At 36.9% G+C, this 18,014-nt stretch overlaps 1 protein-coding gene across 1 annotated transcript in view; it reads right to left on the minus strand.

Annotated features, from left to right (window-relative positions):
* Positions 1–8,065: 8,065 nt before the first annotated feature.
* The window catches only part of ARSJ (arylsulfatase family member J), a 66,556-nt gene continuing 56,607 nt past the window's right edge, over positions 8,066–18,014 (minus strand). Inside the window, exon 2 of the mRNA XM_007191060.2 lies at positions 8,066–10,496. Coding sequence (XP_007191122.1) covers positions 9,098–10,496 — 1,399 coding nt within the window. The 3' untranslated portion in view covers positions 8,066–9,097. The remainder of the gene's footprint in view (positions 10,497–18,014) is intronic.

The raw sequence follows: 18,014 nt of genomic DNA on the forward strand, positions 1-18,014 counted from the left end.
GTTTTGGGTAAATATCTGGGAGTGGAATTGCTGTGTCATAGGGTAAGCACGTAGTAGACACTCCTACTGTCAACCAAAATAAAATAACGCAGGAGGCTGCAGATAAGAAAAGAGTTTATCTGGGGTCTTAATGAAACCATATACAACCCCCTATGTCCCCATCTTTTGAAATAAAAGGCTTTTGGTTTAGTCTCTCAGGTTTTCCCTGAGTCTCAAAAGCTGGTTCAAGAGTTAATGATCAAATGGAACAAGATACAAAGCCCAGAGGTGAACCCATGCATCTATGATCAACTAATCTATGACGAAGGAGGCAAAGATATACAACGGAGAAAAGACAGTCTCTTCAGTAAGTGGTGCTGGGAAAACTGGACAGCTACATGTAAAAGAATGAAATTAGAACACTCCCTAACACCACACACAAAAATAAACTCAAAATGGATTCGAGACCTAAATGTAAGACTGGACACTATAAAACTCTTAGAGGAAAACATAGGAAGAACACTCTTTGACATAAATCACAGCAAGACCTTTTTTGATCCAACTCCTAGAGTAATGGAAATAAAAACAAAAAATAAATAAATGGGACCTAATGAAACTTCAAAGCTTTTGCACAGCGAAGGAAACCATAAACAAGACGAAAAGACACCCCTCAGAATGGGAGAAAATATTTGCAAACAAATCAACAGACAAAGGATTAATCTCCAAAATATATAAACAGCGCATGCAACTCAATATTAAAGAAACAAACAACCCAATCCAAAAATGGGCAGAAGACATAAATAGACATTTCTCCAAAGAAGACATACAGATGGCCAAGAAGCACATGAAAAGATGCTCAACATCACTAATTATTAGAGAAATGCAAATCAAAACTACAATGAGGTATCACCTCACACCAGTTAGAATGGGCATCATCAGAAAATCTACAAACAACAAATGCTGGAGAGGGTGTGGAGAAAAGGGAACCCTCTTGCACTGTTGGTGGGAATGTAAATTGATACAGCCACTATGGAAAACAGTATGGAGGTTCCTCAAAAAACTAAAAATAGAATTACCATATGACCCAGCAATCCCACTACTGGGCATATACCCAGAGAAAACCATAATTCAAAAAGACACATACACCCCAATATTCATTGCAGCACTATTTACAATAGCCAGGTCATGGATGTAACCTAAATGCCCATCGACAGACGAATGGATAAAGAAGTTGTGGTACATACATACAATGGAGTATTACTCAGCCATAAAAAGGAACAAAACTGAGTCATTTGTTGAGACGTGAATGGATCTAGAGACTGTCTTACAGAGTGAAGTAAGTCAGAAAGAGAAAAACAAATATCGTATATTAATGCATATATGTGGAACCTAGAAAAATGGTACAGATGAACCAGTTTGCAGGGCAGAAGTTGAGACCCAGGTGTAGAGAAAAAACGTACGGACACCAAGAGGGGAAAACCGCGGTGGGGTGGGGATGGTGGTGTGCTGAATTGGGTGATTGGGATTGACATGTATACACTGATGTGTATAAAATTGATGACTAATAAGAACCTGCAGTAGAGACAAACAAATAAACAAACAAAAACAACTAATACTAAACTTTCTTTGGGTTATCTGTATGGAAATATGTTAATATAAATGTTTCAGACATTACATGAAATTTCTAAAAATCTTATATGTTCTGGTATAATGTTATAAGTCATAATTCTAGTTATTACTTTAAAATGTATATCTCAGAAAAAAAAAAAAAGAGTTAATGATCAGCAAATGTGAAGATGCAGAAACAAAGAATAGCTGTTGAGCTGGGAAACTGGTAACAATTTAGACGATAAATCAGCCACCTAGCAGAGTCACTGAACTCCCAGTTCCCTCAAAGATATAAAGGTCTGACACACATTCCAAAGTTGTTTTTATAGGAACTAGACCCCTACCAGATGAAAATTGCTGACCAAAACATGTAGACCCCAGACCAGTTGAAACCAGAAGATTGATGATGCTGGAAACTTCACCTTGATGTCAACCAGTCCTGGAATTGAGCACAAGCTAATCAGGCACCTGCAGCCCTCTCCCTCACACTGCCTTTGAAAACCCTTCCCCGGAAGCCACTGGGGAGTTCGGGTCTTTTGAGCCTGAGCTGCGCATTTTCCTTGCTTGGTGCCCTGCAAATAAACATTACTTTCCTTCACCACAACCCGGTGTCAGTATATTGGCTTTGCTGTGCTTAAGACCCAAGTCCAGACTCAGTAACATTACGAATTGCGGTTCTGGAGACACAGATTCTGGTAACCCTGAAGGAGGGAAACTGGTGCAGTCACTATACTCAGTAATGACAATGACAATGACAATGACTCTGATCTCTGTTCTGGAAGCTTCATGGTTGCTTTTGGGATAACAATGAAGAAATATAGAGAGTAAAAATGTATCAATTTTGCTGACAAAGATGGGTTCCTGTTTGAAACATGGTTTGCTGAGAGAGACAAAGGAGATCCTCACAGGCTGACAGGATTTGAGAGAAGTCCACAGAAACCAGTAGCAGACATGTTGAAAGGACTGAGACATTTGTTGGCTGAGGACTGGGAGGTAGGATTGGAACGAGCAGTCTAAATGGTGCTTTTGGTTTTGGCTTTCTATTCCAGGCAAGGGAAGAAAGGGTCCAGGCATTCCCGAAATTGGGCTGTGGGTGGTAGAGAATGTTTGTTAGAAGTCTCTGTTGCTCTCTCCTCTATGCTACATGAGAAAGAGCAGGAATTCCCAAAGGTAAGAAACAATAGAGAGAAAGCATTAATTAGATCCCCAAACTGAAGCAAGTCTTTGGGCTTTGCAGCTGTTGAGCTGTTTGAACCTGAAAGGAGATATAGCTCACTTATTCATGCAGAAACACTTTATCTGCTTCCCCCAATGGCCCACGCCCCTTCTATCTATCTTGACTGACTTAAGTTTAGGGGTAGTGCTCAGGGCTTCTTGTCACCAGCAGATGGGGGTAGCTCTACACACCCTTCCCTTTATGCCAGGGAACTTCAGGAGGGAAGGAATTTAAATGTTAATAATCTGTTGGACACAGGTGTCTATGTGCCTAGTTCTGGGGCAGGAAGGGGTGTGGGACTCAGTGATGGACAATAAAGGAACCAAGAATGTAAAATGTGAAGCCATGGTTCTATGTGAGAGGACATAAAGAAACAGTCCAGTCACAGCCCAGGTGCTGGGAAGTACACAGGCATGGAGTCAAAGAAAAAAAGAAGGGAAGAACCTCTCTACTTATCCTCCTCACCTACACTGTCACTGTAGCCACTTCTCCCAGTAGGGAGATAATAGCTTACCCTGGCATCTGTGACTGTAATCTTTGAAATGCTAAGTTAACTCTTAGGGCTTTGAGCAAAACTTGAAGAAAAGAAAAACAAGTTTAATAAAAAGACTGTATTTTTTATTTTTACATATGCATGGGCACCTTCACAGGAAAATGAAGACCCAAAGAAGCAATCAGAGCTGGATGCTTATGTCCTGGGTTGGACAAGGGATAGTAAACTGTGAGGATGTGACAAGGCAAAGGGGTTTGGGCTAGGGCAGTGAATGGTGGAAAAGTGACTAGAAAGATGAAGGTTAGTTTAACAAGTTCTTTTGTACAGATTTCTCTCAGCTTTGACTTCCCATCTCTGGTGATAAGAATGTCTTCTTTCCTCCTGATACAGAGAGGGCACCTTTCACCTGGGATTTTTATCTCCTCCTTTCAGGAAGAAAAAGGAAGGTCAAAGTGTCCTGCTTGATCTGCTATTTTTAAGGTGCCTTTAACTCACTCAAAATAACCAATATTCCAAGGGGGCATATTTTGGGATGACATGCTCTGAACCCCTACATGTTGTTGCTGTTAAGTCTCAATGTGTAGTAGGAATTATGTGGTGTTATATGCTTATAATTCCCTACCTTCTTGATGCTAGAGACGGTTGATTATTCCAATCAGGGAAAACTTAAAAGAGAGAAATGTTAGTGGGACATGTATTAGAGACAGAGTGAATCTCCATGACTGATGAGTTATGCTATCACTTTTGTTGAAAAGGAGCCTCTGGAAGTTCTGGTGATGGTGAGACATGAGAAGATACAGTTTCAGATTATTAAGTAAAATCAAGGTTTTATTTTTTTAACCTTTGTTATGAAAATATTCTTTCTCACAGTTGTTTAGAATTTAGATGTTCAGTCGAAAGTAATCCCCAGTCATTCACAAGTCTTAAGGCTGAAGAAACCTTAATTATTAAAGTATTGTTTCCAGAGCATTAATATGTCATATTAAAAATTGTTTTTGGATATTTATTCTGAAAGATAAATTTTACTTTTATTTGATTCATTAGATAAGATGCCCTCCATTTATAATTAACATCTAAAGAATTTCTGCAGAGAATGAATACACAGACATTTTAATGAGCATATGTTATTTTCTTGGACCTTTTAAGCTGGTGGGATTGATTTTATCCAAAATTGCGTAACCCAATTGACAAAGAATATTATAGGATTGTAGTACATTTGAGAGGAAGGAAATTTCAAATCATAGAAATGAAACGGAAAGTTAAGTAAATATGTTCAAGTCTACCTAACTCCCACAGACAACATTTTCATGTCGTGTGTTTATAGTGTCATATCTAATAAATGAATCAATGGATTTCACAGAGATGCTACGACCAATAAAACACTTAAGAAAAACTTACCTTTAAAGAAACAGAATTCTTTCTTTGCCAAATTGGAGAGCTTCGTAATAAGATACCCAAGGATGTGAGATATAGTCCATTTGGCTTCATAATTCTGTGAAGACACAGAGGTTTATTTGCTATTTATATTTTTCCCTTCTATGGCTTGCTACAAAAATTATTCACAATTTAATCCCCATTTCTCCTTTCTGGAAACTCTCATTTATACTGTATTCTGTTACATTCAAAGTAGTGTTAGAATAATTATGTTGTACTCTGTTAGGTAATAAAGATAAAATTTGCTGTCAGAATTGTATGATTTTTGCTTGGTTTTTGCTGTTAACACTCTGTTCCTATAACTATACATTATTCGAGTTAGTTTTTTCTAATGCTAGAAATTTCTTCATTTCACAACAATGCTATTATTATGAGGAATGGTATTAGGGATGATTAGTTCTATTTTTCAACAGTGAAATTCCTCTACAACTGTGGAAAGTGGAAACCCAAGCAAATGTAGCTGAACATATGGATATTTGTGATTATCTTATCTATTCATGCAAAAAATAAATATATATTGAACACTGACTAGGAGCCAGGCATTGTTTTACATACTGGCAATACAGATGTAGATAGAGCAGACATAAACTATTTTTGTTAAGAAGCTTACACTCCAGTGGGAAGAGCCAGAGAATAAATAAAATATGTAAGTAAAATATGAAATATATTAAAGGGTGATAAGTCTATGGAGAAGGATCAAGTAGGGGAAGAGAGTGGAGGAGAGGAGGGTGTGTTTGGTTATCTGACTAATGGCTGTGTCTCCCAGGACATGCAGACTACCAGAAAACAGGGACTCTGTCTGCTGTTGCTAGTCACCATATCACAGCGTTTATCATGTGTGGCACTTACCAAGTGTTGAATAAATGGATGGGTAAACTTGGTGTTGAATAAGTCCTCCCCTTGTCCTGATCTACTCTTTCTTTTCCACACTACTTTATATAGTATATAATTTATTTATTTATGTTTATTACCTATTGTTTGCATCACTCGGCTAGAATGTCACCTGCACAAGCAATAAGAATTTTTATCCATTTCTTTCACTGATGGATTTCAAGCACCAAGAACATTGCCTGCCAAGCAGGCAGCAGGATTTAACAAACATTTGTAGAACGAATGAATTTTAATAAGTAATTTCGCTAAGAGGAAACAATGAAATTACTAACTTCTGACACAAGAATTTTGTTTGCTGCTTCTGGCAAGCCAGTTTATTCCTGCCAACAACACACATTCTGATGGTTACTGACAAATTCACAGTGTATGTACTCAAGAATCCCAGGAATAAAATGCTTAAGAAGCTCATCCTGATGCCAAATTCATGTACCTTGGAATAGCAAATGTTACAATGTATTAACTATCTACTCATTCAATTATCAAAGGGCCAGTTTCTCCTCTATTCTTAAGATTCTTAAAAGGGAAAAGTGAGAGAAAAGTATGTAAATACAGATGAAACAAGACTTGACAGCCAAGGTGTGGATGTTTTTCACTGATTGAAAGGTACCACAGAGTTTTGTTTGTTTTGTCATTTGAATACAATGATTTAGATTCTTTCCCATCCAGGACACATAAGCCGCTTCCACAATTTATTTTCTGACAAAGCTAGGGGGATACTTATATTTCAATCCAGGGGTTTCCTTTGGTATCCTAATAAAAGGGTCAGAGGTTTTCAAGTGGTTCCGTTTACACTTGAAAAAGCCACGGGCAACTCTCAGGTTGCAAAAGAAATGCAACCTGAGAATCACAGTTCAGGAAAATGACACCTGAGAATAAAGGCCCCACGTGAACATAGTTTTGATGGTTAAGGCATAAAAGTCAAGTGCAGAGTATTTTCCTCCCTGGACATCTTGAAACACCTAGTGATTTGTTGACAGCATTTTGGAAACATTTCTGTTCATTATTCATAGATGACTATTGTATTAGATTTTAGTTTCTTAAGGGCAAGACAGAGACTTCTCCTAAATCGCCTACCCAGAGTCATGGGGGGGCGGGCAGGTACTCTCCTAAAAATAGTAAATAACGTCCTTGAAGTCATTTCCAGGTAGAAAACTGTGGGCTAATTTATTTTCATTGAGAAAGTTATGGTCATTTACAGAGAATTTAAAATCACACCATATTACATAATATCTACTGGGCTCAAATGTGAGTTAATTTTCATGATCCTGATTTGCCTCTTTGCTCCTTTTTGTTTTGCTAGGGATTTCTAGAAGATTCTATGTTTACACTAAAAATTTCTGAGGTCTGTTCCATACTTTGCCTAGTCCTGTGTAATGTGGTATAGACAAGGGTTTTATGGTGAAATAAATTAGAAAACACTATATAAAAATTTCCTTCTGTTAGAGATTTACAAGGCAAGCTAGGATTTAAAAAACTGTAAGAAAGTCTGCATAAATTGACCCCTTTAAGCTTGTTTAACTCCACATATCCTGAACTCATTTTTCCTCAGAACTCTTTTTTAATGTAATAATAACTATCTTTTGAATTATAAGATACTACCTATTTTATGACACCTCATTAATTTATGTGCCACTAAGAGAGGAAAACACTGACAGTATGCCTTTGATTTTTAAGACCCACTTAAATATACAGTTGACAAAACACAAACTCAGGAAATAGTACTTAATCCTATATAATGAAATGGAGATATATATTCTAGAACTGAAATATTAAAATTTTTAAATATTAATTATTTTTGTCCATTTTAGTAATTTTGGTAAGTCTATCGATTCTTTTATAGATTTCCATGAACTGTGAGAAGCTATCCTCTGAATTCTGATATAAATGTATTTAATAGTATGCTACCATACTGCCACGTACATTTCTTTAATCACAATTGTAACTTCACATATCACAGTTCTAGCTCTCTGTGATTTTTTTAGTGTAAACTATGAGACAGGCAGTATTAGGAGAGGGCACCTTAAAGAAAACTCCAGGGCCAACAAGAACCACATCAACCTGTCCTCACTGATCACCCATGAAAAACTTCATTACAGATCACGTTCCTTTAATCCTCCTCATGGCGTTTGCATGCGTGAGTTTCAAATTCGAGTTTTAACAACGCCAGGTAGGATCCATATCTTCATTTCTCTGTATCTCCCCACCACGTCCACTTTGTATAAGAGTAAGGTCATTACAAACCTTATTTATTAACAAGAGAACACTTTTCTCCATGCAGTGGCCAAGTGGAAATATCTCTTATTTGCAAAATCCATATTATATTACTACGGTTGTTAGCAAATCATACCTTCATTTGCCTATTTGTAAAGATTTTTGTTTGTTAAAATGAATAATATAATTCTATATAGATGTTAAATCAGAAAAGCCACACAATCTGCTGGTGCTGTAAAATATGTCATTTTAATAATTAAGATACATAAATAAAGTGTTTTTGACAGAAACAATAAAGTTGTCTCTCAATTCTGTACAAACACTGAATTTCCAAGTAATTTGTAAGGAATATATTCATCCTATTACATTCAAAATAATGGTTGAACAATGATGATTATCATTTTTTTCTTTTTATATTCTATGAATTCACACACTAGTAATACAGTATTACAGTGCTTGATAATCTTGATAATATGAAATAAAATTCTTCTAATGGTATGTAGAAAATAAAAATAAAATAATTAAAAGTCATTTGTATAACTTTTTATGAAAACAAAATAATTAATATTTTTTCTGTAAAAATAAATTATGTACTTTATTCTGAAACATCATTCTATTAAAGTGTTTGGAAAATAGTTACATTCACGTTTTGGCAGTGTGCTCAAACATTTGCCATTCCCTTATGCATGATAAAGTGAGGTGCAAGCTGTTCACATGTGAGAAAAACAGCTTATTTTCACAGGAAAGGAAATGATATATGAAATAGAATTAATTAAAAAAACCCAAGTGTCCTATGATAGAGATACAAAAATTCACTAAGAAAAAAATGTTTTTCAAGGCCTTTGAGGTGATGCAACCTTTGACTACTACACTTCATCAAAGGTGGTTTTTAATCATGCTGCCCTGTAACTTCCATCAAAGTAGCATGTCCATCAACTGCAGGTTACAGTCTAATGTTATAATTTAAAGCATAGTGTTTGGTCAATTGACTGAAGCACAACAGCTGGACTTGTCACTGACCACCTTTTATAAAGGAGCAAGAGAAACAAACATCTCCTTTCTGCTCCAAGCATGGCTTCCAAGAGTAGCACCTTTGGCACTGAGCACAAGCTTTCCAGGTGGCAGAAGTCTCTGGAGTAGCACGACCCGAAAACAGCGATGTTGATGGCAGGGATCCTACTGAGCCAAACATGCTGGTTCACCTAGAAAACTGGTGAAAGACTAAGTACTGATTTAAGTTTAGCCAGACAGGAAAAAATGTGTACCTATCCACGAGGAACGCCCAAGCGGCAATTTGTAAACGAGCCTGCTTTCTGCTGTTTCTTCTTTGTCTTACTTTTCTTCTTCTTTTTCTCAGTCTTATTTTTGCGTAGCTTCTGTTTCTTCTTCTCCTCTTTATACCATGGTCCCCAGACTCCCCCATTGAGCCGAGGGTTACTTCTGGGGTCTTTGGGGGGGTACCTGACAGGCACCGCGGTCTTGTTGAACTGTGAGAGCCTCCGCAGGAGCTGCCTCACGACCCCGGGATACCTGTTAGAAAGGTCCACTCTCTCGTAGGGGTCGGCTGTGATGTTGAACAGCCACACGCTTTTGCCGGTTGACAACGTAATCCGTTCGTTATGCCACCGGTTCGGCCCGAGGTTGCTGAACGACTGAGGGGGCACCCAGTCACTGTAGCCGGGGTTCCCTGTGAGCAGTTTCCAGTGCTGCACTCTGATGGCCGACTGGATGGCAGTGTTCCAGATCCCATAGCCTGCCGCCCAGGAGCCATTTTTCGCCTTGGTATAAATGGGGTCGATGTTGTGCAAAATATCTATTCGGGGAGAACGAAGGCCTTCACTTATGGTCTCCCAGACGTCATAGCCATCCAGTTGAATGTCCTCGTCAATTTGTCCTTCAGCCAGTGAAATCAGAGTGGGGTACCAGTCAGTGATGTGCACAAGCTCCTTACACACCGTTCCCTTGTTTTTCAGAAGTGGGCTGTGCACGAAGCCAACAGCCCGGATCCCCCCTTCCCAGTAGGTTCCTTTGCTACCTCTGAGGGGCCAGTTACTTCCTCCTGCGGTGGGCTGGCCGCCGTTATCTGAAGAGTATATGATAATGCTGTTGTTATAGAAACCATATGTCTTTAGAGCCAGGGTCACATTGTTGATTGCTTCATCTAAGCAGGAAAGCATGGCAGCATACCTGCGCCTGTTTATGTTGATAATGGATCTGTAGTGTTCAAAATACCTGCCAGGGGCTTGCAGTGGAGAGTGCACAGCTTGGTAGGCAATATATAAAAATATAGGCTTTCTGGGGTCACGGGAAGCTAAGATTTGTTGCACTCTCTGAGTGTACATATGTGTGGAGTATATGCCATTGTCGTAGTCCCAGGCAGCATTGTCATTTTCGTACAAATCATAGCCGCACATCCTGGGACTGTCACATTTGTAGTGTGTATAGTAATCGCCACTTCCCAAGAGGGAACCAAAAAAGGTATCAAATCCTCTCTTGGTGGGCATACATTCTTTTCTATAAAAACCCAAATGCCATTTTCCAACCATATGTGTTGAATATCCAACCTCTTTCAGCTTCTGAGGTAGGGTTGCATTGTCCAGAGGTAAGCAGTTGGGCTGTGTAGGTCTTATGATAGAATGTTGAAGTCCGGTATGTATCTGATACCTTGACAAAAGAGTAAAAATTGTGTCAGTGCAGGATAAAAGAGAGATTCCACATAAAACAATGATTCTTAAATTAAACAATGTTTCTATGAAGAGAAATGTTACCCCAAATAAAATATGAGCAATTCAGTATATTCTACTGTTGCTCAAAAGTCCTACCCTAATTAGCTACATATTTAACATTTGAAATGCATTTAAATCAGTACTTTTGAAACTAAGGTTTCACCACCTATCTCAAAGTCTTTTTAGAGTTCTTATAACAGAATTAATCTGAATAAACTTTAATCTTTTAATTAATCACATGACATAACAAACTGACATGAGAAAGGAAAGTATATAAATTTCTGAGTGTTTGTAACCGAGCAGGATCCTATGGAGCCTTCTCAGGATAGACCCCACCTCCCAGCCCCCTCCCACCATGCCATGTCCTCTGCCCGCTTCTTGTTCTCAGAAAAACTTTAGCCTCCTAGGCCTTCCCCAAGTTCCAAAGAATAAGTTTAATCAGAGAAGTGAGAAAATGTAGAAACAAAGGAAAACAGTCAAGCAAGACAAAATAATAATAGTTTAGCCATCAAACAAAGTCAAGGGCCTTTAGTTCCTCTTCAAGGGCTAGAGATTATATTCTGAGCCATATTTTTGAACTATTTTGTCGATTCTGAAACCCCCACCAGGTGGGAGAAGTTAACTGTATGCTGCCCACAAGCACATAGACCCCAGACTGGTTGGAACCAGAAGGTTGAAGATGTTGACCCCTGGTTACCTCACCACCAACCAATCAGAAGAATGTCTATGAGCTGATCACACACCCCACAACCGTCTCCCTCACTGTGTCTTTAAAAACCTTTCCCTGGAAGCCATTTCAGGGTCTTTTGAGCACTAGCTGCCTAGACTCCTTGCTTGGGGACTGCAGTAAATGCTGCACTTTCCTTCACCACAACCTGGTGGCAGTAGACTGGCTTTACTGGGCACTGTGCACAGGTGAATGGACTCAAGTTTGCTTTGGTAACATGCTGTTGTTATTGTTGTTGTTGTTTTTGGTCTAAGGACCTCACATTAGTTCCTAAATCATTTTCTGAAATAATTTATTTCCACCTGATTAGGAAGAACTAAACATTCATGCAAAAATTATACAAAAATCTCCTGTTTGATTGTCAAAACCTGTTAAATCTCTGTAATGAGAAAGAGAATATTTCTGACTCACAATACACTATTGTTGAAAAGCCATTTTAGAGTAAATCTTTTAGCTAATGCTACAGAAGAATTACATTTTTCCAAAAACAGCAGGAAATGAATCATTTCATATGTTTCCCACAGTGTCTCCTTTTTAAGAAAATTATATTCACTTACAATTTAGTCTAAGAAAACAAGGTAACCCTTTCTATACATTAAAATTAAGCAGTTGTTAATTTCTGGCATTGTTCTCTTCCCAAGGATATTTTGCCAAGGGACTTTTTTCCAGAGAATGGTATGAATTTTCAATTGGGTCAAGATGTGTCCATTAGTTCATGCCATTTTAAAAGTGATTAATATCTATAGTTATTACATAAGTTTAAAAAGACTTTTTAAATAGGAACCATAGAGATTCTGAGAAAATGAAGTTTTCAGAGAGTGTTAGTGTAAAAGTAAAAATATTCTTGGAATCAAATTACAAAGAGTAATATTGAGATCAAAAAGACTTTTGTTTTCCAAATTGATTCAACCTGAAAGGTCAACGTATTACACATGTCTTTGGTGAATAGTTCAATTTATTTTTAAATGTTCAAATGATAGTATAATGCAACTGCAAGTTCTTTCAAAGTGTCAACTGCAGTAACAGGCTGATGGTTTCATAGAAGTTGTAGGGATGTCCGGTCACTAACACAAGGCAGCATTCATATGGGTCCTGTCTACACAGCTGATCATTTGGCTGTCAAAGTTCACAATTAACACAGTTGTGGTAATTTAAGTAATAAATTCCCAAAGAAATAAGCTTTTTATAAGTATTATTTAGCACTAAATTCATAAAGTGTTATTGCTCTTGATAATTATTGATTCAGTTCAGGATCATTCACTTCTGAAACCACTAATTTTTGTATAAGTACATGACAAATTGGTAGCACCTATCAATATAAACATTGAGGATATTTAAAAAGGAGAAATCTGTATGATGTAAGAATTTGGGGAAGGATTTGTGGGCATGGGTTACTAACTAATTACCTTATGCAGAAAATGTACCTGGCCAGAAATCTACTCAAGTCATTGAACAGCTAACCAATTAAAGTCTTTCTAATTAAATTGGGCATTTTTGCACCTAGTACTAAAGGCAAAGGGAATTGAGGCTTTTGAAATTATAAAATAGAGAAAATGTTCATACAAAAAGAGTAGGAAAGAAGAGGGCTGCTGCTTTCAGAAGATGGTACAGTGTTAGCAGATAAATAAGAGAGTTCAGCGCTATTAATCATGCTGCCCTGTAACTTCCATCAAAGTAGCATGTCTTTGTTTCTGTCTTCTCCAGAATAGGATGGTTTTCATATTGGAAAATTTAGAATCAACAATATAAATGTTTGGCAGCAGTTCCTAACAGAAGAGAGCTTTTCAGAGCAGCTCCTGCTTAAATGAGTTCAAGCCTGTAGGGCCAAACAGGAGGGAGTATAAGGTAAAATTGGAGGCAAGGGTTAAGGGTATAGGTTTTGGGGTCAGACATAACTGGGTTTGAATTTGCTCGACTGCTTATTAGCTGTGTGACTTCGGGCAGTATTTATCCCCTCTGATCCTCAGCTTCCTCATTTGTAAAACAGTGATAATAATACATATTGGGTTGTGGTAGCATCAAAAGAGAGCACAGAGTCTGGTAAGGAGAGTACATTCAGTAAATGATAGCTTTTATTATTATTATCTCAGAGTTCTGAATCATATGTTACTAACATATATCTTTAAAGTTTTATAATTTATAGGCCTTATTTCACATGCATTATTGCATTTAGTCCTCATTACAACAGTGAGAAGTAGGATTCTTTACGTTCATTTTATAGATGGAGGATAGAGACATAGAGATGTCCCCCAACTCCCCAGCCTGCCCCACCAGGCTGTGAAACATGTTCCTGAACAACAAGGGCTAAGCCTGATGCTTTCTCTAGTCTCTTTAAGAGTTAATTCCACTATTTCTTGAAAAATCAAGGAGCAGAGGAAAGATGCCACGTCAGTCTTGAGAAGTGAATCTGTTCTAACTTTCTAATTAAAGATAGGAAGAATTTATCAACCAAATAGTGAGGCTTATGCTGATCCCCCAAAATTTTGAGAACAACTTTTTAAGTAGATAATTTGTGAGCATTAAACAAACAAACAAACAAATTAGGTAGGATCAAAAGAAAAGTCCTGCCAAGTTAGCTTCATTTTCTTTTTTAAAAAAGGATCAGAATTAGGAAAATAGCTTAGGAAAATGATAGGCATTTGAAAAATCTGCCCATGATTCTTTTCTTATAAAATAACAGAAAATCAACTGTATGACAGCACTATATATTTGTGATAAGAGTGATAATCTTACACTTTCACACCAGTTAATTGCATACAGAAACTTTTCATTTACGTGATATTCTCTGGCTTCTACAACAGTGTGGAGCAGGCAGGGGGGCTCCATTTATTAGTTCCATCTAACAACAACAATAACAACAATAAAAGGACACTGAAACTCAGAGTAATTTAGTGGTTTTCCCAAGTTTTACAGCTGTAAATCTTGGGTTCTATACTGGAATCCAGATTTTTGGTTTGGAGACTCACATTGTACACTCACAGCTAACTGAACAGTTAGACCCATGTAAAGTTTGGGTTAATTTATTTGCATTAATCTTCAGTATTTATTCATTTCCGTAGCTAAGTTATATTACTGAGTGTATAACATGTGCTAAGAATTAAGTTTTTATTTTGTTCTGTTTCTCCCCCTGCCCCCAGAGCTGTTATATTACAAAGTGGGTTGTAAGTAAAGATCCTACTGACAATGAGGGTGACATGAAGCTAAGAGTTCTCTGAACCCTGGGATCAGATGGAGACAGTGCTGTCAGTCATGAAGAACAGCATCGAATGCTAAAAAAAATTTTTCTTTCAGGAAGGAGATGGTTGGGGTGTAGGGAAGATCTTGATAGAGTTTTTGGCTTTTCAGTGACATTGACGTGGCAGCAGCAACTAGCTGGAAGACTAATCACATAATTCTTCAAAATAAACTAAAAAATAGTATACTAATTAATATTAACTGATTAACTGGTTGAGAATCTCCGATCTGGAAAGTAGTTTCTGGAGCAGCACAACTGGGCCCTTTCTTTGGCTTCAACTCATTGATTATTATTATCCACGACTTGAGTAAGGAAATAGAAGATATGCTTATTATCTAAGAGGAATAGTTAAAAGTGGCATAATGAAGATCCAAAGTAATCTAAATGACCCGAAATGTTGTTGAAACAGATGATAAAATATACATAGAAAGTTAAAGAAGGGCTTAAAGACTGAAAGGGAATATGTCAAAAAGACGTAGAAACCTGAATTAAGGGGCTCTTAACTGGCCAAATCTGGGACAATGCAAGCATCAAAATAAACAGTAATAAATTACACCCACTGAATAAAATAGGAAACCCTGAGTCCATACTAATATAAGTAAATAAGTAAATAGGAAAAGTTTGGTATGCGATGGGATATTGATACAGTCTCAAAGTACCTCCCCACAAAACACTTATTAATTATATATATGGAAAAGAGTAACCACACACTGGAAGTGCTTGATAAACACCATATTAATCAAGTGATCAAAGTTACATCATCAGTAATCAGGATAAATCAACATCATGTGCCACCAGATAGGTGCAATGAGAAGAATATAGCATTGTTTCTACAGTGTTCCACCCTAAGGTACACAATCTGAATCTAATTCTCAGTAAATATCAGGCAAAACTAAACTGAGGGACATTCTACAAAATAACTGACCTAAAATCTTCAGAAGTATCAAGGTTATATAAGTCAAAGAAGGACTGAGGAACTCTTCCAATTTGAAAGAGACTAAGGAGACATGAATAAATGTAATACGCGATTCTGAATTGGAATGGTTACAATAAAGGACATACTTGGAGAACTGGCAAAACTTAAATGGGTTTTGAGGACTAAATAGGAATAATAATGTTCTCCTGTTTTTGATAGTTCTTTTGTGGCTAATGTAGGAAAATATCTTTGTAGGACATATACACTAAAGTATCGGAGATGATGGGGCATCAGGTTGGCAATTAACTCTCAAATGGTTCAGGAAAAAATGTTATTTGTGTTGTACTTGTGCTGTACTTGAATTTTTTCTGTAGGTACAAGATAGTTTCAAAATTTTTAAAAAATGTGTAAGAAAATCTAAATGGGATTAACGAAAGGCACTACATGTTATTTAAAAAAAATCAACTGTTTACATGTTAGTTATATAAGACTATGTAAATAGATGTGGGAAGTTGGATCTATCAGACTATGAATTTAATAAAAAGCAAAAAAGAAAAATAAGAGCTAAAATATATACACTGTACTAATTTATAAACATTATAGAAACTTATACAAAAATAGAAATTAAAACAGATGAGATAAAAATAAATATAAATAGAATTTCTGGTATTTCTTCTTGCATTCTAATGAATCATCTTGTTTTGTCCTAGGGTGTCAGGACTACAATTTGTAGATCGTTGGTATAGGAAGGAGATTGTAGGGAGATGAAAATCAAAGCACAGAGTTTTCTTTTTTAAGGCTATTAAAGTAGTTTGGGTCAAAGATGATGGTGGCTTGGACTACCATCTAGTGGCAGTAAAAATGGAAGTAAGTGGATGGATCAAATGTATACTTTGGACTTAGAACTGATAGGACAATTTCAATGAGGGGAGGGAGGATAATGGGAGAGGAAAGGGAAAAAAATCAAGAATGACTTCTAGATTTGTGGCTTTCATAATTTGGTGAATAGCAGATGGACCAGCTGGTCTCTGTTTTATTCCAAAGTATATAATTGGGACTAATGGGTAACATTACAAGGAGGCAGATTTCAATTCAATGCAAAAAAAAAAAAAAATTCTAAAAAAGAAAAGAAACAAAGACCAAAAAAAAAAAAAATAGGTTAGATGATCATCTACCAAAGATTCTGTAAAAGACATACCTGAACTGGAAAAGAAGTACTAAATGACCTCTAAGGTTCCTTCTATAAAAATTCATGGGTGAAGGACTATAGCTTGGTGTTTCCATAAAAAACTCCATACAACCTCAGAGCAGCTTTACAAAACTAAGTTTATAATATTTATGTACAGGTATTTGATAAAGAGGTTTCCACAATGCATCAACATATATTTAACCTCTTTCTTTGATAATATAAAGTTAGATTAAAAAATAGGTTTTTCACATAATGTATTCTGAATACATACTGTAATCATGTTTGCTAAAAAATAAACTAATTTTGAAATTTAGTGGATTTTTTTGGTCTCCATCTGGCTACCATGTGAAGAAAATTCCATATGAACAACAGTAAAACTAGAGTTGATGCCAAATCTGCTTAAAACAATAGCTATCATTCTCATTTTCCGGCCAACTTACAAGAAAAAAGCTAAGTGAGCCTTTCAGCTTGGCATTAGAACATGTGAAGAGTTTTGTAATCTTTTTTTTTTTTTTTAAATTATTTATGTATTTATTTTTGGCTGTGTTGGGTCTTCATTTCTGTGCGAGGACTTTCTCTAGTTGCGGCAAGCGGGGGCCACTCTTCATCGCGGTGCACGGGCCTCTCACTATCTCGGCCTCTCTTGTTGCGGAGCACAGGCTCCAGACGCGCAGGCTCAGTAATTGTGGCTCACGGGCCTAGTTGCTCCGCGGCATGTGGGATCTTCCCAGACCAGGGCTCGAACCCGTGTCCCCTGCATTGGCAGGCGGATTCTCAACCACTGCGCCACCAGGGAAGCCCTGTAATCTTTTAAAATATTAATTTATATTACTGAGTGCTGGCAGTGGCAGTAGTTTTTGAATTCTCCTTTTTCTAATAATATCTAATACAATATTATTATTTTAATCCAATTACATATTTAATGTATCCTTGTAAGTACAAACACTTACAAGGATAAAAAATGAATCCTAATAGTTTCATTCAGGCTCTAAAATCCAGGATGGTTAGAGGGTACAAAAGCAGCCAACAGTGCAGTAGAAACTGTTATTTTGAAGGGAAGGGAACAGGTATAACTGACTATAGTTTACGAATCAAATGTCACACAGATATTTATAAGTTAGAAATATATAACTTATTTTCCATATGCTGAAAGGAGTTCCTTTATTACTTTCTTCCAAAGACTTTTTTTATCTCAAAGACTATAATTCTATTTATAGGCCTTAATTTCATTATTTAGTACTTATATATTCTGGTGGGAGGTGGAGGTTGTGGAGGGGTGTCATACCAAGTCTACGCCAAGTTTTTCATCTCATGAACAAATATCCACTCATTTATGAGATGAAAACTAGGCATAGTTTAGAATGAATTACTTAGTTAACACTCTTTCAC

Source organism: Balaenoptera acutorostrata, chromosome 5 (genome assembly GCF_949987535.1).
Source record: "Balaenoptera acutorostrata chromosome 5, mBalAcu1.1, whole genome shotgun sequence".
Lineage (NCBI taxonomy): Eukaryota > Metazoa > Chordata > Mammalia > Artiodactyla > Balaenopteridae > Balaenoptera > Balaenoptera acutorostrata.